Consider the following 23166-nt stretch of genomic DNA (forward strand, 5'->3'; position numbering starts at 1 on the left):
GCACCTGGGTAAGTAGAAAATGCCTCTCACTTTGTAGGAGACGGACGCACGCCAGAGGGTCTTCAATCCCAGTTAAAGACCATGATACATCAAGGAAGAATTGGTCCGACAGCATCCAATAGTGAAAAAGTGGTGGTAGTTTATTCAAGCAACACACACCATAGCAACGTTTCGACCCAGTAGGGTCTTTGTCATGCCTTGACAAAGACCCTGCTGGGTCGAAACGTTGCTATGGTGTGTGTTGCTTGAATAAACTACCACCACTTTTTCACTATTGGATGCTGTCGGACCAATTCTTCCTTGATGTCATCGACACGTGTCAAACGTTTTAAATCGGCCCAGGTCTGAGTGTTCATACCCGTACCAATTGTGAGAACAAGCCAGGTGAAGACCACGCTAAGCATGGTCCTCTGCCGACTCGTCATGGGAAGAGTCCGGCTCCTTATACAAGTTTATGGCGTCCGAGTCTTCGCTGACAGAGTCTCTATAGCACGTCCAAATTTCTTTTTTAAGATGACAGGTACACTTTAAGAGCACAACCCCTACCACTGGTACGGTAGAATTCCTTAGTTTAGCAGTGTTTTACTTGCATTCCTGGTTTATGTACTGAAAGGGTAGATACAGGTTTGGTAGTATTTTTTGCACATTCAGGTTACACAAAAAAAACAACAACACACACACACAATACAACAAAATAGGAGTTAAACTCTTTATTCCATTCAGAGGCATCTGGCAAGTGGAGCTGCTTGGGGGCACATTACAGATGAAATATGATCCATGCTTTTGCAGATATTAAACTCATTTACAGTATAACTTTCTACTGTATCTATTGCCAAAAATACTCCAAGTTACCAAGTCTCAATTGAAAATAACATGATTACCACACTAACAGTCTAGAAATTTAAAGAGATATGACAGTATTTAAATCAGCAGATGTAAATGCAGCACCTATCTGTAAAGTAAAAATTCATGAAAAATTATCAAGTTATGTCTGCGTCATCATGTTAAGAAAAAGAAAGTCGGGCCTGTACTTAGACCGCAACAAACGTTTACTGTTATTTTAAATGACTTTTTCATCGTTCAGTATTTTAAATCAATGTAAGAAAAATTTCTAAACCCTAAATGTCACTCTTGTCAAAAAAAAAAAAAAAAATAATAATATTCAGGTTTTTCTTAAAACTACAACATAGGTTCAGAGTCCTTTAAATCTTTAACCAAATTAGTAAGATGTAGATGATGAATAAGAAAGAAAACACTTCAGACCATTTTCAAAAAAAAAAAAAAAGAAAAAAAAAACCTGTACAACAATGATCTTTGGGAAATTATCTATTCTATGTAGAAATGCCTCTATTTCAATATGACTCTAAGAGGTAGATCAACGAAATGATGAAACAAATGGTTTTTGCTAGTTGTGCCCCTCAAATCAGTGCAGCATGGTGATTGTGATCATCTCATGCACAAAAACATCACAAAAAAATAAAGGTTCAGAGGTAAATCGCATGGCTCTGTTAAGACCACACATACACACACACAGCAGTCTTTATGCACCATGTGTCGCCACATTTTCAAAACTGAGGTAGACTGAAGTTTATTGTAGAAACTTGAATGTGTAAATATTACCACAATCATTCAAATTACATTCTGAAATTAAAAGAATTTGGTAGCTTTCCTTTTTTCCCTGCCTTTGATATCTTTTTTTTTTTTCCTCTTATACCCTTGTGCTGTCGGAAGCACATGGCCAAATCGTCCACGTGCCACGGGCAGCTGAAGGGTAAATGGTTGGTTGCAAAAAATAAAAAATAAGTGTGCATAAACCCTGCTGTATCTATTTCAAACCAAAAAGACGGTTGTATTCAGCTTTAAACCTTCCAAGTAGCTTTGTGTGGCCCTTTTATCTTATTTTTATTATTTTTTTTAATCTTTACTGAGGCTGGATATGTAAACGTAAGCCTGTCGTTATCTTTCATGTGATCAAACGTACGTCTGACCCATTCCCCCATTCCCTCTCCCCCAGTCATGGTAACTGAATGTAATATATGCATTGATCTGATGGGAAGCATGAGTTTGATGGATATGGGAAGGGGAAAAAAAATAGAAAGGAAATATATATATTTATATATTTTATACATATATATATATTTATGCTCCCACAGATCAAGTATGGTTTCCTTTTTTAGTTTACCAAACTGACGATGAAGCTTGCTCTTTGAACAGAATGGCAAAGTTCAAACGGGCTGCAAATGTTTCAATGTAGCACTATTAGGTAGTGATGGTCAAAGGCACAAAGGGTTCATTGCATTCAACCAAGCAGCACAAAGAAAGAAAAATTTAAAAACAAAAAAATCCAGTCTTCTAGCACCCTTAAAAAAATAAAAATTTCTGAAAAAAAATTAAAAATTCCCAAACCCAGCTGGCCTATTTCCATCACTTCCTCGTGTGGTGTTCCCAGAAAAAAGTACCGTCAAACTTTTTTTCATCCCATAGTAAAAGAAAAATAAACGGCATTGCTGCTATCAGTATGGTGGCGTCTTTCCGTATCTATTATTTGAACATTCACTGAATTTTGTAGCAAAATGATGGTGTGGAAGGCTTCAGAGAAACTGAGGCAACTCCCCATCTTTTACTCCCATCAGCCATCAGCTAGCCAGTGCATCTCTAACCAAATAATATTTATGCACTTCTAGCTGGTAGCTGATTTTATTTTTTTTATTAAAAAAATAAAATGCTCAAGAACTATTAGCTTTATAAAGTATACAAAATACAAAAAAAAAAAAAAAAAATTTAAATGGAAAAAAAAAAAAGCACAAAAAAAAAAAAAAAAAAAAGGAACAAATTTCTCATTGAGGTACTAAATGCCTGAGGTAGTTTAGTAAAATGCATATTCATCTTTTTATGCCCTGGCCAACACCTTTTTACACTTCCCTTAGGTTATTCATGGCAGTGTTAAGTAAAAATGCAACCAAATTAAAAAAATGCCACTTGTTCAACACTGGGACTAACACTTAATCTCATTGATATCCTTCAACACTAACCAACCAATAATCCCACCCTCTACTAATTTTATTTAATATAACTGGACGTATAAAGAGCAATGCCTTTTCTTTTTACACCAGAGAACTCATAAGAGAAAGCTTCATTAAACAAAGTTCTAAAATTGTTGGGGGGATAAGAACAATAAAAAAAAACTAACAAGGTTTATGTTAACTCATGAGAATAGATCAAAAGGGAAGTGAAGGGGTCCTTATATTTTTTTTTTCCTTTTCTTTTTCCTTTTTTTCTATTTTTTTTTCTATTTTCTTTTTTTTAAAGCTGGGTTTCAAAAGTTTGAGAGCCTAAATTACATTCTCAGAGACAGTAAAATTGTTGCCTGGTCCTCAAACAGGTGACAAGCTAGTTGGCATTTTTTAACCACTTAGCATGGACAGGTGTGGGTCCCTGTCCATTACACAGTCTGTCTTTGGTCTGGCATCTGTCTCTGTGAAGGGCCATGTTCCTGAACCTTTACTTTCGTCTTGGCTGGGGCTGTCCGCTCTGCGCAGTCTTCTGCTGTTGCTGCTGTTGTCTTCTTACCTGAGCCAATATTTCCTGAATTTTTCGTTGTGCAAGCTGAAAAACAAACAAAAAAAAAATATTACACTCAAATTTAGCCCCCCCCCCCCCCAAAAAAAAAAAAAATAGTCACTCTGGCCAAAATTTTTCTCCTCCTGGCATAAGTGTAGTGAGGGTAATCAGCCACTCTGCTCCTCATCTTACCTGGTGGCTCAGTTTTCCCTGATAAAATGCTGGCTGCTCTTAAATTGACATCACTAAGGAACTCTCTCAGTGTTACTCTGAAACGCTCGCAAGGTATATGTGCACACTTTGGAATCCTGGCGGATCACCCAGCTCGCATCCCTGCTGCTCCCATAGGCTTTATTGTATGGTTTGACAGATTCCGCTGTCCGCCCAAAGAATGAGCGGGTTCATTCTTCGGGCGGACGGCGGAATCTGCCAAACCATAGAATGAAGCCTATGGGAGCAGCTGAGATGAGCGCGGCCGCCAGAGTCCGCAGGCGAGTGCAAGCTGTGGAATCCGCAGCGGGTGTTCCGTTGGGATTCCATAGTGTGCACATACCCTTAGGGCGGTAATACACTGCCCGATCACCAATGTAAACAAGCTTCGATTTCCATAGAGCTTGCTTACTGAGCCTATTACCGGCTGAATAATAATGCAGCAAGAGCTGCATGGACATAGGTAGTGATGTCTGTGCAGCCCTTGCATAAAATGAACCTTATACATACCTCTTCGGTGTCCTTCTCGCTTGTGCCTGCTTCCCGCAGCCGCCCCTGGAACTTGTGAGCCGATCTGCCAATCACTGGCCTAGATGGGACAGTGCTGCAGCCAAAGATGGGCTGAGTGGTCTCAGAAGTTCCAGTGGTGGCTACGGGTGGAGGGCAGAAGAGAAATGGACGCTGGGGAGCATGGACAGGTATGCATAAGGTTTATTATTTTTTTACAGTCATTAGCCGTCGGCCACACATTGCTATTACATGTAGCGATGCACGCCTGGTGGCCAATGATTTTTAGGCTGATCAGATGATGATCTTTCATCAGCCGATTATTGTCTTTATTACATAGAGCGAGAATCTGCCAAATTGGCCCGATTTGGCAGATTATCGCTCCGTGTAACAGGGCCCTTACACTGGGAAAGAGACCTCTGTTCCACACATGAACTCAAGTATGAATTGGCTGGAGAGCTACAGGGAACAGAAAGGGCGTCAAATTGGAAAAAAAGGTAAGGATCACAATTTCCGCATACAGTAAAACCTCGGTTTCCGAACACCTCGGAGTTCGAACAATTTGGTTTTCAAACTAAATTTCCCCCTGAAGTTTTGCTCGGTATCCGAACATTGCTCGGTATCCGAACAAAACCAGGGGGATAACTGTCAGCTGAACTGATGTTCAGCTGACAGTTAGAGGTGTTCGGAACACTGAGAGGCAGGAGCGGGCGGCTATTTAAACTTGCCGCCGTGCTCCTGCTCCAATCAGCTGCCGGGGACACCCTGTAAAGAAGTGGGGAATCCCATCATAATGATGGGATTCCCCACTTCTTTACACGGTGTCCCCGGCAGCTGAGAGGAGCAGGAGCACGGCGGCAAGTTTAAATAGCCGCCCGCTCCTGCCTCTCACTGCGGGGACAGGCTGTAAAGAAGCCATCTCCCAGCACTGTCCTCCTGTCTCTCCCCACCAGCCCCTCCGCCCCCCCGGAGCGCTGTACACCCCTATAGACTGCGGCGCGCCCGCAGCCCCGCTCACCAGCTTCTTGCTCTCGCTGCTCCCCGCCGCCTCTGCAGGGTAAGAGAGAGTCTGCAGAGGCGGCGGGGAGCAGCGGGAGCAAGAAGCTGGTGAGCGGGGCTGCGGGCGCGCCGCAGTCTATAGGGGTGTACAGCGCTCCGGGCTGGCGGGGGGGCGGAGGGGCTGGTGGGGAGAGAGACAGGAGGACAGCGCTGGGAGACAGCTTCTTTACAGCCTGTCCCTGCAGTGAGAGGCAGGAGCGGGCGGCTATTTAAACTTGCCGCCGTGCTCCTGCTCCTCTCAGCTGCCGGGGACACCCTGTAAAGAAGTGGGGAATCCCATCATAATGAGGGGAATCCCCACTTCTTTACAGGGTGTCCCCCGCAGCTGATTGGAGCAGGAGCACGGCGGCAAGTTTAAATAGCCGCCCGCTCCTGCCTCTCACTGTTGGGTGGGATGTGGAGTGTTTTTGCACTCTGTGGGCCGGGTGCTCTGCACCTGACCCACGGAGTGTAAAAACCAATTAATCACATTTACATTGTTCCCTATGGGAACTTACAGCTCGGTTTTCGAACTGCTCGGTTATGGAACAGCCTTCCAGAACCAATTATGTTCGAAAACCGAGGTACCACTGTACTATGCTTGTGCTGGGAGGGAAAGTAAAAAACCTCAATCTGCCATTAAAGCCCAAACTAGTATCTAAATTGTTATTTATGCCTTGCACAGTGTGCCACCTTGATATCTGGAGTGACAGCAGCAAACTAATGGGCAAATCTTTTTTCTACACCAGTCCTAAGTCTTTTTTTTTTTTTTTTTTTTCCATCTACCAAAATAAATACACATGAAACGCATTGATTCATTTTGTAACAAGTTTCACCACTAGAGGGCACAGAGATACAAAATATAAGGTTGTTTCAGTATAAGGCCAATTCCAAATGACATAGCTGTATGAGCGGTCCTACTTTAAAGTGTCATTTGCACAGAGACATGCCAAAAGTATTAGTCAGGGTCTTGGTGCTCATACCTAATCATCAATCTCTTCAATGTGCCGGGAGAAGCACCTTTTTCATCTTGCTGCAAGAAACAGGTTTAGTGCACTTTTTTTTTTGTTAATTACCTCCCCTGCTGCAGGCCGATATGTACACTTACCATTGACGATCAGCCTCCAACGGCGAGGCTTCATTCCGGTGGTATGGCATAGTTCGAATCCCACTGGCAGTGAAGTCACCGTTCTACTGACACTCTTCTTTACCCATTGATTTTGAAGACCAGAAGTCAGGGTCTCCAATAAATCTCTACAAAGACACTCTCATAGAGATGCACTGAAGAGTCTGACTTTGGGGCCGTCGGCTGGACCGCAGCTAATGAGAAGAGGTCATGTGGGCATTAGCAGGACCCAAACTGTGCCGTACCACCAAAATGAAGCCTTGCTGCTGGAAACTGATAGTCAATGGTGAGTGTACATATCAGCCTGCAGCAGGGGAGGAAATAAAAAAAAAAAAAAAAAAAAAAGTACAGCTTCTTTAATGGTATCTGTCTCCTGCAGCAAGCCAGGGAGTGTACTTTATTGCTTGTTACTATTTATCTTTCTCTAAACCCATTCCTGGCTTTGTAAACAATAATTGCAATTAAAAACCTCAACATGTGAACACAACCTAAGATGTGGAACCTACCTGGCTTGCATAAAAGTGGCCGGTTATTTTAACAACCACTTGATCGTTTTCATCTGGAGTTTGATCACGGGGCACAACAACTTCTGCACTTGTTAGATTCTGAAGCTCATTAACCTGTAACAAAAAGTCATTTTTATTAGTCCTGAGCTGGTGACCCACTGGCAGCTGTCACTTCAGGTCATCAGACCCAATGAAACGCCTGGCTTGCCATAGCTTTATTTGGCAAGATCATCTGTTTGTCGGGATGTTCAATGTGCCTCAAGCAATAAACACCCTATTAAAAATCTATTATAATCCTTCATCAACCAGAACATTCTGATCTGCTGTATTATCTACATATTTCTTGTACTAATACTGAAGTTCAAAATACACTGTAAAGGAGCTGGGCCATGAACAACATTTATCACCTATCCACAAGACACATTATCAGTGTATGATTGCTGGGGGTCTGAGCACTGTGACCCACACTGATTCTGACAGTGGAGCGTTTAGAGTCCCCTATTTGAATGTAGCAATAGCCACTGCTCCACTTGTTGTCGATTATCTTGTACAGTCTCAGATAGATAGATAGATAGATAGATAGATAGATAGATAGATAGATAGATAGATAGAAAATTTGCATATATCCATAAAAACACCACCAGATTAAAGTAAAAGCATACAGAGTAATGATAAATCTCAGTATCACATACAGTTTTGCCTCCTTTGCCGATAACACGTCCAGCAGCATAGGATGGCACTTTTATATGTGCTTCGAGTTTAACTTCCTCCTTGGGTCCAAAGAAGTTTTCTTCTTTAAGTTTACCATAGATCCTTCCTTGAGCCTAAATAAGAAAAAAAAAAAACACACTTAGTTATCACATAACCACCATTACAACAATTATTACAGCATTTTATATCAGTAACTAAACTTATGAGACTATATTTAAAGGCACATTCTTATATTCCTAAACATTTCTATGTGGTAATTTCCTGTTATAGTGCCAGGATGTTGCATGTCAATGGAAAATGAGCTTCCGATAGAGAGAGCAGAAGCTCGCTCTTCACTTGGTATTTGTCCAAAGCTTGTAATGTCAAAGTATTTTTAATCTGGGATTTTCAGGTCATGTGACTGTCTAGACCGAAAGCTGGTTACCATTCAGAGATGTCACAAATAAATAAAACCAAAAAAGAGGTGCAGCACTACTTCAAGAAAGTTACTTTACAGAACAGAACTATTTCATGCATACTTTTGCTTATTGCATTTATCACGATTTTTATCAAAGCTGGCCATACGCCATATGTTCTGGATATTTACTAAGTTAGTCCGGTGAGAGCAAATCCTTTTTTATAATGTAGTTCTGCTCATGTAGTCTATGAAACAATAGCAGCTGATCAAACTAGGTTTGTAACAGAAAATTTTTAAGCAAGTCCGAAACTTGTAAATATCACCCTCTCTCCCGACTTTGTGCCACATAATTTAAGTCCGTGGGGCCGAGCAGGTCGGAAAAGAATATAGAGCTCAGAGTGAGCATGGGGCAAGTGGACTTCTCTGAACACACTCAGAACCCTCCGGTTTCTGTCAACCTATGCAGAACGCCAGCAATATTTGATTTGAGGAGGTTTGGCCCCCTACCATCACATTTAAAAGGTAATGTACCACTAGGTACATCGCTATGGGATTTTTACATTAACAGATCGGATGCTGGTGGTGTGTTCCCTTTTTTGAACCGCCAGTCTATTCCCAAGCACTGACCAGGCATAAAAGCACTGGAGATGGGCCCGCCGGTGCCAGTGCTTCATGCCTAGCCGGTGCTTGGGAATAGATCGGCACTGTGCACGAGAACCGGCGTTAAAAATAAAAAAAAGGTCCGTGCCACCAGCATCCCCGCATAGGCCTGTTAATGTAAAAAGCCATAGTGATGTACCTAGTGGTACATTCCCTTTAATGTAATTTGAGGTACTGTATGTGTATGGGCCCACAATGTAGATCTTTTCAAATGCAAAAACCTTTTAAAATACTGTAAAGGGTTTTTCCTGTAATCAAATTTTTTATGTTTGGCTCTTGGTAACCTATAACAAGCAACATTACTCTCCTGTCCCGTATGCCCTGCAGATGCTGTTTTGTCAGTTCCAAGTCCCTGCGGCTTTCTCTGACATTTTGTCCCCACAGAAATGCCAACTGAGCAAAATCACAGAGTGAGGCAGTCTGTGATTGGCTAAGCAGGCAGTTCCTGCAGAGACATGTCAGGGAAAGAAGCAGGGACTAGAAACTGTCAGTACAGCGGCTTCAGAGGAACATGGCAGTGAATGTGTTATCGTTTATCGTCTAAACACCCAGAGCCAAATAAAAAAATTTGATTGGAATGTCCACTAAAAATGTTTTTTAATGCTTTTTAAATTAAACACTGGGACACATGCACACCCTAGCACACATATACACAGCTTACTTTAAACTGGGCTTCTGGTGGTCCAGTGATGATCACCATTCTCAGTTTGGCATCAGGTCCTTCTGCTGGAGCAATCTGCAAAAAAAAATAAAAAATTACAGAATTATAACAAATATATATATATATTAACAACTATATGTAGAAGACGATGGTATGGAACAATTTGGTACCTTTATGGAGGCTCCTGCAAAACGTGAAAGTTGTTTTATGTGTTGTCCTTGCTTGCCAATAATTGCTCCTACAGCCAATGCGGGTATGAAAAGATGAACTGTTTCAGACTCTGGTTGTTGCTGAGAGGTAAAAGAAAAGAAAAAGTTAAAATAATCATAATATTTTAAGGTACTGTAGTGTAGACATATTTGCAGTGAATAATTGCAAAAATAAAGCTGTTTAGTACCAACAAGAGATAAAGGGTTTGCACTTATTTTGGTATTCAAAGCATATACATCACACCTAAGGCTATGTTTTCGGCAACATCTATTACACCATGTCCTAATGCAATTTAGATTCTAGTAGAGGTACATATTTGCATTGACCCTTACAAAGAGAAGGTCACATAAAATACTGTTTAAGGTACTTCGAGGGGTGCAGCGAGTTAGATAAGTGATCATTATCAACCCTGTAAGGTTTGGGTTTTATTTAAAACGAATATATACTTTTATTTTGAGTTCTTACCCCAAATGGTGGATAAGAAGTAGAGGTTGTCGGTGAAGACACCCCAACTGAAGGGGGTGGCATGCCTGAAGAGGATGGGGGAAATAGACCCAATGCATTCAGGTTTAATCCAGGGATCAAGTGAGCTTGTAGCTGTAAAGACAAAGACACATGAAACACATGATAAAAGGATTAGAATATATATATCCATTATTTTTATTCAACGTCTTACGAAAAAATAAATAAAATATTTAATATATATATATATATATATATATATATATATATATATATATATATATATATATATATATTACACACACACACACACACACACACATACACACATACATACATACACACCCATCTACCTATTCTAGGTGTGACTGTTCTGGAAAAACATCACATAAAAACATTGTACTCTTTATCTAAAAAGTTGTTTAAAAACAAATGGTGTGAGGTGGAATCCCAATGGAGGGTGGGGAAGGGTTAAAAGAGGAGGAGGGGGGGGGGAAACATGACCTTGAAACCGTTCTAGATCTACCTTTTAAAAATTAAAAAAAAAAAAACACACACAGGTAGAGGATTCTAAAACTGTTTGTATGGTTGACTATAATGCCACATGTGGTTTTTAAAAGAAAGGACATATTAACAAAAAAAAGTGTCTAGTGAATAAGCTGCAGGAAGGAGCGTGAGCGAGCACACTATGGAATCACATTCCTAAACAAAGGATTCAATACAATCCTACACATGGTTATGCTTAATTGACTACTTATGAATCACACAGCAAAGCAACACAACTGACTCAGAACAGAGATCAAGAGAAACATTAGGGATAACATAACTAGTATAAATGCACATATATGACCCCGGCAGGTCACCTAGACACTTATACAAGAGAACTTTTGTAAGAGGAGCTTGCAAGAGAAGGGGTTAAAGAGCAAGATTAACGCTCTACCAAGTCCTAGAGAATCTGAAGCATCATTCCATTCAGGTTGGATCATTTCCGTTTCAGCCTCATGCAAAACTCTGTACAATGTTATAGGAATACATTTCCACCTCCCACCCACCCAGATCTTGCTGAACAATCACTTACATTCATAGCCGCAATATCATTTTCATAGGACTCCCTAATTTTTTTCATTATTTCTTCCTCAGCTTTGGCACATGCCTCAATGCTGCCTTTTACCGTAATAGTTCGCTCAGGATTATACAATGTCAAGTCCTGAAGTCTAGGGCCATAAAAAAAAAAAAAAAAAAAGTTAGGAGTTTTAAAAAACATCACATAAAAACTGGGCTTGTCCAGGCTTGATATACTTACGGAGATATTGTGATTTTTGTATCTGTGTCCTGCTCAATTTTCTTTAGGTTTCTTCCTTCCTTACCGATAAGACGTCCGACAAAATTATTATGTGCTAGTATTTTTAAGGGAATTTCTTCCGTGCTAAAATCAAGATGATCCAAGGTTAGATTAATCTGAATTTCAGATTTAAAGGGTTTCTTCATTCTGTACGGTTGATACAACACAGGCCTGCTTTATAAAAACAGTCATCACTATTGTTGACGCTAACCTACACAGGGGAACATTCATTCCTTGATATCCCTGAATTTTCAATTTGTTTAAAGTTTTTTTCTGACATTTATACTCCACCCCTGCTGCAAATAAAGATTGGTTATTTTGCTATTTACTTGCATTTGAAAAGCTGCCGATAGTCCAACTTTCTGGTGCAGGTCCTATGGTGCGTGTCACATTGGGCCTTTTTCTTTCAGCAGAAGTCTTGTACATTTTTTTTTATTTAAATTTTTTATTTATCCATCCAGTCCACTCCCCCAATTAATGGGATGACATCGGGGGGCTGGATCATCAAGTAGCTACAAGGGGCATGCACGGTGCAAGCACCCTGCACATGTGCAAAAGATAGACTTGCAAGGAAGGACTGTGCCGTGCATTGTAGTTTTCAGCACCATGCTATAAACTACAGCCATGGTCCACACTAGGAAGCCAACAATGGGGAAAAAAAAGGTAAAAAATAGCTGGCTGTATGAGTTTTACAATTTATTGGAGTTTCTTTCGGGCATCGAGAAAACCCTTTTATGACAATTTAGATGGTGAATACGTTGATACATCAGACAGTAGCAATCAAGATAAAATTAGGTAAAACCTTGAACAATTTCAGCAGTCAAGTGCCTCTATTGTAGACTCAACAAGTCATGTTGAAGAATTCTTTGATTTTCTTTATTTCTAGGTATTTACTTCTGTGCAACAATACAAATAATATTAAGAAAGGAGCCAAAAACACCTCCCCCCCCCCCCCCCCCCCCCCCCAATATCATATAGGTCAGAACCAACACCCTTTACTTACAACTTTGTATCCTGAGCTTCCTTCTGCATAATCTCCATTATTATTTTACAAGCTGTAGAGCAGCCTTCTGGGGTTGAGTGAATGGTAATTGGTTTCTCTGCAGCACCGGCATTTTCTTTGCGGTGAATATCAATTCTGTGAGGCACAAGTGGAAGACAGCAGTTTTTGCAATGTATTTCATAAACAGTACTGTAGAAAAGCTTACTGATCACCAGGACAGCATAGAGGAATTGTGAGTAAGCTAATAAAAAAGTGCCACCTCCAGTGCACGAACGAGGAGCATATTGTTAAAGATATACTTGGACTGAACCCTTAACTAGAGAGGCGCCATGTCTTAGATGTTCAGGTTAGCCAACTGTAAAATATAACAGCAACACGTATACTGGGTTGAAAGTGTACAAAGTATATTATCTATCCAGAAGCTTTACAACTACAGCTAGTACTGTATATACCAGGGATGGGGACCATTTGGATCACCAAGTTGCTGCAAAGCTACAATTCCCATCATCCCTGGGCAGCCAAAGCTTTGGATTTGGCTGTCCCGGGATGATGGGAAATGTCGTTTTGCAACAGCTGGAGGGCCAAACATATACACTATGGTATAAAAATCTAACTATAATGGGGTTACACTAAGGGCCCTATTACACCGGATAATTATCATGCGAAAAATCGTGAAATCATTCGAATTTAAAAGATAATCGTTCTGTGTAATTGCAGGCAACGATCAAAAAATAGTTCGTATGTCGTTGATCGTTTATTTAGATCTGAACCTAAAATTATCGTTAATCGATCGCTGTAATTCTACGTTCTTTCGCTCAAGTTCCACATTTTTTCACTAATCGTTCAGTGTAATAGCACATTGCTCATTGTTTTCAGAAGGAATAAACGATCGTAATAACGATCGCAATAACGATCATAGTAACGATTGTAACTAACGATTATTTTTCTGTGTAATATGGTGAACAATTTCAGGTTAACGATAAACAATCTCGTTTGCGATTGTTTATCGTTAGTCGTTAAAAATCGCTCAGTGTAATAGGACCCTAACATTTTACAATGACATTACTGCATAGTTAACAAAATAAACTTACTTTGACTGGGTCTGTTTTGTAATGTTTCTGATGGTAGCACCTTCTTTCCCGATAATTGCCCCTACAAACTGTGTAGGAACCAGCATGCGTAGTGGAACCTCTGATTGAGGTTTGGGTCTTGCAGCAGCACCGGGTGACCCCTGTCTAGGGGGTCCTCTTTGTCCAAATCCACGTCTCCCTTGTGGAGGGTGCTGTGGCGGCTGAGGCTGTAGCTGCTGAGCGGGAGCTTGCTGTGCGGCCATCTCATCAGGAATGTACGTCACTTTAAGGGAATAGTTTTCAAGCTGATAGCCGTTCAGTTTTTCAAGCCCCCTAGGTTTTGGGAGAGAGGTAGAAAGGAATATCATTACCAAATAGCACATATATATGTACTCTGGATTATTGTTTTATGGCTTCAAATTGGAAGCAGATTCTATGTCCTAAACTAGGTCCAATGTTCACAGCGGCACAGATGGGTTCTTTTCTCGCAGTCCATGTCATGTTCTTTACTGGCAGCATTCGTTTCGGCAAGAATAATTAAACAAAATGAGTTCATATGGCTAACCCGGACTGCAGAAAGGCTTCCCATCGGACAGTTCTATGCATGATGTGTGTCTGTACAAGGTTTAGGCCCTTCATAGTACTGCAAACAATCCTGGCTCCATGCAGACCATACCTTAATGGAGAGCGATTGTGACAGGTTGCACCGTACAGGATATTCCTTGTGCAAACTAGCATCCTTCAGACATCATTTGACCTAGTACCATGTTTAAAAAGAAATACAGAGGAGGTGAACACCTAATGATCACCCTTTATTGTCCTCCAATGAATTCTGCCCTGCCTCTACATTTGTCTGTCAGGAATACCAAATCATTATGATCAGCCCTGTAGGTCTAGCGCAAGACTTTTCACATTATATCCCTTTAAGCCTCTACCGCTCCCTCACTGATGAAAGTCAACCAATAGGTGGCAGTATACTCAATGAAATAAAGTGCACACAGAGGAAGAATAAAATGAATGAAAAGAATTTACAAACATTGTGTGTCCTATTCACTATTGTAACGAAGTAACCTTTGGGGAGTTACAGGAACGGGTCATTGTGCGTAAAACAAACTCTCTTTTAAATCGCGTACAGGCATAAAAACACACACACACTTACAAGCACTTTAGTTTTGTTAGTAGTTTTTTATTTTTTTTTTATTTTTTTTTTAATTCTTAGCAGGGCAGCCAAACTGTAGCTACTACAATAATGGTACAGGGAGGAAAAAATGCATCACAGCAGATCAATTTTTAACAAGTTTTCCATAACAAATTGGTAACAAAAGAAAATGCTGACTGTCAGTAGATACAATAGAAATCATGTAAGTCCATATTTATCTAACGTCTATGGCCAGCTTTATGCAAAAAGCTAAGATGTGCAGATATTACGGGGTTCTCCTAAGGTAATAGGTGTTAACTGATCAGCTACCATGCAACGGCTTTGACCCCACTGATCACAGGAATGGAGGTCCCTTGAGAAAGTGGAATGGCAACACTCATTCTAGTCTATGTTCCATCTCCTAGACCGTAATTGTGGCAGAGCATCTGTGCTACTCCCCAATTCGCTTGGGGGACAAGGGACAAGGAACCCCTTAAAATGCAAACATTACATCCTAGACCCTTTGAATTAAAGTTACTCTGTACCCACTGTGCAGCCCCCCCCCCCCCCCCCCCAAACTACTTATACTTTTGTGTAGCTGCAGACAAGTCCTTTATGGTGGTCTGTTTAAAAACGCTGGTGCTGCTTTGCTGAGGGCAAAAATCTAACTTTTGTCTAGCCATGCCAAAGAGGCGGGGCCTAGAGCGCTCGTGCCCTCTCGTGCTCATGGTGTTGCTCTCTGCTCCCCCTGGATACCTGTTCCGCCCCCCGGCCGACGGCACTGTGTAAGCTGTCACTGCACATGCGCCACAGTTCTCCCCTAGGGCGCATCTGCGGTGACGTTGCCACCCCCAGGCGGTGAGAGAGGCGGTGCAGGGCCAGGCACGTCACTGCCATAGGGCGGGGTTGGCGTGAGGAGGACACACCACAGAGGCAGCAAGGTACTGGCAAAGTCACTGCAGATGCGCCCTTGGGGAGAACAGTGGTACATGTGCAGTGACAGCTTACACAGTGCCGTCGGCCGGGGGGGCGGAACAGGAATCCAGGGGGAGGGGAGAGCAACACCAGCTGGCCTAGGGCATGAGCGCTCTAGGCCCCGCCTCTTTGGCATGGCTAGACCCCAACAAAAGTTAGATTTTTGCCCTCAGCAAAGCAGCACCAGCGTTTTTAAACAGACCACCTTAAAGGACTTGACTGCAGCTACACAAAGGTGTAAGTAGTTTGGGGGGCTGCACAGTGGGTACAGAGTCACTTTAAGTCTTTTATTTTAGAAGTTGTAGGATACCAAGGCCAGGTTCACACTGCGGCTTTTGCATCAGTTTCACTGTATCCATTTCAGTGCAATTAATTTTAAAGTACAGAAAACGTAGTCGACCATGTCTTTGCATAAGTAAAATTTTAAATATATATATATATATATATATATATATATATATATATATTTAAAATAAATATACGTGAGTGGAAAACGGATCCTACAGTATGGCATAACAGCATCTGTTTTTACCATACGTTTTTTTCTTTAAATGTATATGTTAACCGTACAGCAAAAACACAGTATGGCTCTAGCCCAAGTTGTAATCAGCAACTAAGGCTACGTTCACACTGCATTTTTCCATCAGTTCTAATGTTTCCGTTTTTGTATGTTTAGTTTTAACTTGGTCAACCGCATTTGTGTGTATGTTTTTTTTTGTTTTGTTTTTAACAAGGATTGCACTCTTACATACATACATACTATGTATGTATGTATGTATGTATGTATGTATGTATAAGTCCATTCCTAGAGACATTTATCCCAAACCTGCCTCATTGTATCACTCTATGCTACATACATATACACATCGTGCTTTTTAGGATTATCCATATAATATAATATAATATATATATATATATATATATATATATATATATATATATATATATATATATATATATATATATATATATATATATATATATATATAAACCCATAGACCAGGAAATCACTTACTGTCTGGCGTGTTCCTTATTCGCATAGGTTACATTCACTACTGCAGTCTCAGTGTCAGTGTTCACTATGGATGTAAAAAGAGAACATTTAGTGTACCCAGATATATTGTGGCAATCAAATAAACTTTATTTTTTTCCTTCCTACCTTGCTCACAGTTTTCCACTGTTCCGTATTGTGCCAACAGACTATCCAATACCTGGAAAGAAAGCAGAAGCAGTACTTAGTATGTGTACAGACCCATCAAGGCAAATTAATACATAAATAATATTTAAATTTAAAAAGCTAAAATGATGAATGCCCTTAGCAGGGTCAGACTGAGTATATTAGGGATGCAGCCACACAGCAATAGTAGTCACAGCCCACAGAGGAAGGCAATGCCCTCCTGGGGATCCAGGGTTCATGTCCTGGATTACCAAGTGCAAGTTTCAACTGAGTGTGCATCTTTAAGATGCACACACAGTTAAAAGATAGACGCACCACAGCAACAGAAGCTTGACTGGAAGTCTTGCAAAATTGCTTTGAGGCAGGATGGACTGTGGGAGAAAAGTGTGACTTGTGTGTGGACACAGAGCGGGTCCAACATCTCTATCAATGGAACAGAGGGGTCATTATACTATATGGGGCCCAGAGGTGGTCCATATTTATATATATATATATATATATATATATATATATATATATATATATATATATATAATAAATAATGTACACACACACACAGGCTACATAAAGTAAGTAATGACCGTCTGTGGTGATGGTCAATATTAATGCACAGGATCTAGATCTTGTGGGAAAAAAATCCAATCAATTCAGAAACATTGGAATTGCATCAAGCAAGCACTTCCAAACACACAGTGCACTACTTACAACCGAATAACCATTTTTTACACTCGAGAGGCGCTGGAAATTGCTGAAGCCTCTTTCATTCTCCCGAAGCTCTCCCGGCAGCCGAGCCTCTCCGATGAGATGCTCTGCTTCCGGGGAGAGGTTCGGCGATCTCAGTCTCCGGCGCAGGTAGTGTACATCACACTGCCTGCGCCAGGAACGGTAAAGGCCGGGAACGGGCCCTAGGTGAGTTAAATGTTTGGTTTTTTATGGTGGTCGCCCCATACGGTGGGGATGGGGCCATTTTTAAGCCCTCCCACCGTATGGGACGACCCCCGACTTTTCGGGGTTAAAAAGTAGTCCTATACGCCAGAAAATACGGTAGATTAGTGTTCAGTCTGCTGGTAGAAGAGCATAAGGGTAGCTTCACACGTACTAATCCCATCAGATTTTCTGATGTGGATCCACAGCAGATTTGACAAAATGAATGAACACAGCATCAAATCTGCACCATCAAATCTTCTGCGGATCCGCAGCAGATTGAACACTGCATCAAATCCACACTGTCAAATCTGCTGTGGATCCGCAGCAGAAAATACACTGCGATATGGTACTTGTAGCAAAATCTTAAACCAGCCCTTAAAAAAAAATTGGCGCTTCAGAAAAGAATGAATGCTGTAAGACTTTAAAGCCCACAGGGTAATAACCAGAATGACATCTTTTTGCTATAGCAAGGAGGGAGGAGAGGGTGGAGCGAGTAAGGAGAGAGAGAGAGAGGTCACAAAAGAAACTTCTTCAAATTCCACGTGCCCCATCTTTATCGGATAACCAGCAAATGCTGAGTTTTACTACCATGTGCAGAGCTGCAGCTGCCTCAATATATGAAACTGAGAACATGGGAGGACAGGCGCTGTGCAACAGACCAACTTGTGTGCCAGATGAATAGGATATTAAAGCACAAAAATTCCTAAAAACAGAACAAAGAGCTAGCCACAAAAAAAAACAAAAAACACACACATAAAATGACAGCCAAAGTAATCTAATCCCTCCTCAGGACCGCTAAATAAATAGATTCTTGTGTCAGCTCTGTTAATACACAACCAGTGACCACACAGATCAGATACCAGAATGACCAATGCTTTATTTTCGGGCTGATAAGCAGCATCTGGCTGGGTGTGACTACTGTCTTTTGTACACACTTGGAGACTCATCAGGCCAGCTGACAAGGGTTATGCTGTGTAACCTACACATCACACTGAAACCTGAAACAGTCAGTGGATACTTTAATAGTAACCAGGCAAAGGTGAACGAAAACTGGAAAATGTACACAACGGAAAGCCCTTCAAGGCCTGTAGAGGAGTGGCTGACCTTGCATTCTTTATGCATTGTATGACCGGATCAGCCAACAGCAAGGTGCTTAGAACTAATCCAGAGTAAAGGGCATGCAAGGGTTCACACGAAAGTCCACTACCTGCTGGACTTTGTAGTGCCAAATGTGAAGACCTAGGCAAGTCCAGCAGTCTGCCACCAAACAAGCTAAATCACATGAAAAAAAAAAATCCCACTTTGTTACCCTGCCTAATCGGGGGAATGATAGAAAGGCTGTCTAACCGATCCAGCGATTATTGGTGCAGCTCTGCTGGCCCAATAAGGGTATGTTCACACCGAGTAAAATAGGTGGAATTCCACGGCGGAATCTCTGGGGGGAGACGCTTTGACACACTGAGGCAGGCGGAGAGTTCCGCCGCAGAATTCCACCTATTTTACTCAGTGAGAACATACCCTTATGGAGATGTGTAATAGGTCTGTCAAATGACTACCAATCCACCTGATTGGTGTCCAGGTTGGGCATCAGTCTGATGGTATAGCTACCACCTCATGTTCACTGTATTTTAAAAGGGGTTATCCAACACTACAAAAAACAGCCACTTTCTTCTAGAGACAGCACCCCCATGTCTCCAGTTAAGATGTAGTTTGCAATCAAGTTTCATTCACTTCAGTGGAACTGGGTTACAAAACCTGTGTGTGCAAGAAAGTGGCCATGCTTTTGTAGCACTCGATAACCCCTTTAAGGCTCAAAAATACACTTGCTTTACAAGTATAGTGGGCATCACATTTTTAAGGTCTATTTGCCTCTTGAAGCTTTTTTTTTATATTGGTTTACTAAGCTGTTTGGGTATTTGTGCATTTTCATGTATTTTAAAGAGGACCTGTCACCCCCGGTGACGGGGTGACAGGCTCCCGACCCCCCGTTAGAGCACCCTATACTCACCCGGCGGGATTAGGTGAGTATAGGGTGCTCTAACGGGGGGTCGGGAGCCTGTCACCCAGTCACCGGGGGTGACAGGTTCCCTTTAAAGCTTTGTGCTTGATTTTAAGTGTTTTGACTCTAGGCTGGTCCTGTAAACTTATTTACACATTAAGTCCATGGGTTTTATTTGTTAACGGACTGTAATGCTTCGAACAAACATATCACAAGTGACCTTACACTTTGGCTGCATCTGCTAAACAATTGTTTGAGCATTTGTTTAAACACATTTTATTCCATAGGTTTACAAGTCTACATCTTTTTGGCCTTTCGAGATGAACACTCTCTTCCTACCAGACTACCAGACAGAAATTTTAAACAAAGCAGTCATCTTAGATTCGAACAGTCGGCCATCAAATTGTTAATTTTTGAAGTTGTACCTGTCTTACAATCATTTTGGGTAAAAAAAAAACAAAAAAACACGGCATTAATAACTTTAAACCAATGTGCATGGGCACCTTTACACAAGACAGGACAGAGTCATCCAAATGTATACAACAATTCAGCAACACAAGTTTGCAGACCACCTGTAAATGCTGCTGTCAAACTATCCCTGGCTGAAAAACACTTTTTGGAAGCTTTAAAAAAAAACTTCACAGAACTAAAAATCATTGGAATAATAATTAAAATGACCGACACATGATCCTATTACCGATAGTTCCATATAGTCTACATATAATATACGTAATGGACAAAGGAATCTGTATATTTGTGTGTACATCTAACAAGAGGGTAACTGTGCTAGACCTGGGCAAAAAGAATTTACTACAAATTTACCATCTTCTGCCAAAAGCTTTAGTTTCCATGTCAGCTGAAAAGATCAAAACCGGTGCGCAAACAGTAGTAGGGATAAAAATAGCAGCTCAATCTGAGACTACTGGAAGCAATAACTGTATGCATGGCAGCTCCTGCCAATAAACAGATGATCAACTCCCCCCAATTCCCTTCGGCATAGAAGGGGTGTGAAACAAAACCTATACTACAATGCGTTTCCTCATTCGCACACTGATCCCCGTCTAATCTGGCTGTGCATACTTTTTATCTAGGATGTGTCCCCGTGAAGAAAATAACAACTGCTTATCGGACACACAGAGCTGGACTTTGGCTTAACACTTTCTGTCCAGGCTGAACAATGATAAAATGTACTACTAAGCCCCCAGAGGAAGAGGAGTTTCTGGAGCATTCCATCTGGCCATGTGTTGTGAGCACACACTCGGAAGTATTAGCAGCATCTGCAGGATTTCCACACCCTGAATTGTTTAACATGATCTCTTGTATCACATAGGAATGCAAGTTGCTGTGGCAGCCATTTTCATTTCCTAATCTTCTGCATTTTGTGGTAGGGGAAAAAAAAAAAAAAAAATCCTAGTAGCATTCCAAATTACAGCTGTCCTATATAGAAGATTATAAATTTAAATTTTTTTTATAAAAATTTAGATCACATACGTTACTTGTTCTAGGCAATTAATAGAACTTTATATAGTAAGTATATATAAAGAACAGTCATCATAGTATGAATGAAATTTGCCAATACTTAAAGACTTAAACGCCACTTATGCCTATATAGGTCAGAGAGACCAAAAACTAATTTACACCTCAAATGACAAGGCATCTTCTTAGATAAATTTTCCCAAACAATTTGGGTGGTGTATTACAAAACACAATCTGTGTAAGCAAGTATGTGATAAGCGATGCCAGAAAGAGACGGACATAAGCAAATAGTCCATTCTGTAGCACAATAAACAGGCTAAGCTATAGTGTACGAAGCGTTGGGTGTAACTCAAGCAGCACCATTCTTTATTATTCCCACTATTCGTAAAGTAGTGCATTTCATTTTTCAACACATGCCACTTCTATTATCTTTAAAAGGGGCGAGACTGTTTCTTAGACCGCCAAGAGCCGTATACTCATGTCACATATCAGTGAATCCTACTAATACGGAGACTCCGTGCATTCCTTACATGACAGTGCATGCTGTCCTAGCATGTGGCACAAGTTGCCAAGGCCACATTGTACATGTTAAAGACCATTTCGACATCTGGTCAATAACCATCGTCAGCCCACAACGTCACAAGAAGAGCAGCGAAAAAAAATAAATAAAAAAATAAAGTGTTCGGATTCTTTAGTATTGTGTCAAAAGCAAGAACATTTTGATCTTTGCATGTTCCAAATAAGTAAACAGGCGAGACGCGAACCATTTCTGCATTAGGGGATTGTGCGCATTCCAAAAATCTTGATACTGCATGATATGGCCGGGTTTCTTAAAGGGTTTAAAACCCATCAGGAACTGAATAGGTTAAGGGACACCAGCAGTTCAGAAAGTAGACTAAATGAATCATTTAGGTGACCACACACACAAATCTTCAGCTGTTCCATGGCAATCTCTCATTATCCAGTTCTCTCATGTAATCTGAAGGGAACCCAGCCAAGTTGGTAAGGCTGCAATTCAGAGGGGGCAACCGAAAAGAAAAGTTTATTTGTTTTCCGTCTCACTAAATCTAAGCGGGGGAAAGTCACTTGTTGTGCCGAGTTGCAGCATTTGTGAACGCTCAAGCCTTCATTGCTTGTTGTGGCACAGATGTCGGACTGAACTAGTGTTTCATTCATAAAATGAGAATGCAGGGAGCTCGCTAAAGTCAAAAGGAGTCCAAGGAGGAAGAAGAGGAGAAAAGAAAATCGCAAAAAAAAAAAAAAAAAAAAATGGCACCATTCATACAGTATAAAAGCTCTTAACCCTTACAATGGTGCCTGCCAAAAACTTTGATGTTGTAACATCATCTATGAACACACCTGCCATATGACAAATGTTTTCGAACATAAATTGTAAACTATGCCTAAATACGTAAAATTGAAAAAAAAAACACACACACCTTTCAGCTTATGTGACAAATTCTCTATTCTCAAATATTTCCTAAATCCTTACACACAATGATCAGTCACTGCTATAGAATGGATGGACAAAATACTGAATTTACAAACTATTTAGGGTACTGGTCAAGCGTAGAGGACAAGTCACAGTTCCATACGGCAGGTACTGCAAAAAGCACTTTGTCTAAATATACTTAGACCTTCTCACAAAAAAACTAAAAAAAAAAAAAAAAGTGTAAGCTGCTCTGCAATTGTGTGCGTGACCCATGTTACAGTTTTGTGTGTATTTATGGCAGCTGGTATGTGGATTTAAAGCCCATTTAACTGCTGTTAAGGACTAAGGGGGCATTTACACATTTCGTTAATACACCGTCAGTATAGCAGCACAAAGATTTTAAACTGTTTCAGAGCTCCCGGCATTATAATGAATCATTGTGCCTGGAGTCCTGCATTCCAGCCCACAGCACATCGTCCATGCATGGACCGTATTCACGGAACATGTGAATGCCCCCTTAGCAGGATATATAAATTTCTGACGTTTTCAGCACACTTCTCAAGACTGCCTTTACTCTC

The 23166-nt window shown here is 40.9% G+C and overlaps 1 protein-coding gene across 3 annotated transcripts in view; it reads right to left on the reverse strand.

Annotated features, from left to right (window-relative positions):
- Positions 1-2840: 2840 nt before the first annotated feature.
- Positions 2841-23166, reverse strand: part of IGF2BP3 (insulin like growth factor 2 mRNA binding protein 3) — a 91944-nt gene continuing 71618 nt past the window's right edge. The window contains exons 4-15 of one of the 3 annotated variants that reach the window (XM_069960461.1): positions 16737-16788; positions 16593-16656; positions 13486-13797; positions 12395-12529; positions 11353-11475; positions 11128-11263; positions 10053-10184; positions 9548-9667; positions 9378-9452; positions 7641-7772; positions 6949-7062; positions 2841-3606 (exon numbers count right to left, since the gene is read on the reverse strand). In XM_069960461.1, coding sequence (XP_069816562.1) covers positions 3502-3606; positions 6949-7062; positions 7641-7772; positions 9378-9452; positions 9548-9667; positions 10053-10184; positions 11128-11263; positions 11353-11475; positions 12395-12529; positions 13486-13797; positions 16593-16656; positions 16737-16788 — 1500 coding nt within the window. In that variant the 3' untranslated portion in view covers positions 2841-3501. Of the gene's footprint in view, positions 3607-6948; positions 7063-7640; positions 7773-9377; positions 9453-9547; positions 9720-10023; positions 10185-11127; positions 11264-11352; positions 11476-12394; positions 12530-13485; positions 13798-16592; positions 16672-16736; positions 16789-23166 lie in introns of all 3 variants that reach the window. The other 2 variants (XM_069960459.1, XM_069960460.1) reach the window with 2 other exon arrangements.

The sequence above is a fragment of the Dendropsophus ebraccatus genome, chromosome 2, assembly GCF_027789765.1.
Source record: "Dendropsophus ebraccatus isolate aDenEbr1 chromosome 2, aDenEbr1.pat, whole genome shotgun sequence".
NCBI lineage: Eukaryota > Metazoa > Chordata > Amphibia > Anura > Hylidae > Dendropsophus > Dendropsophus ebraccatus.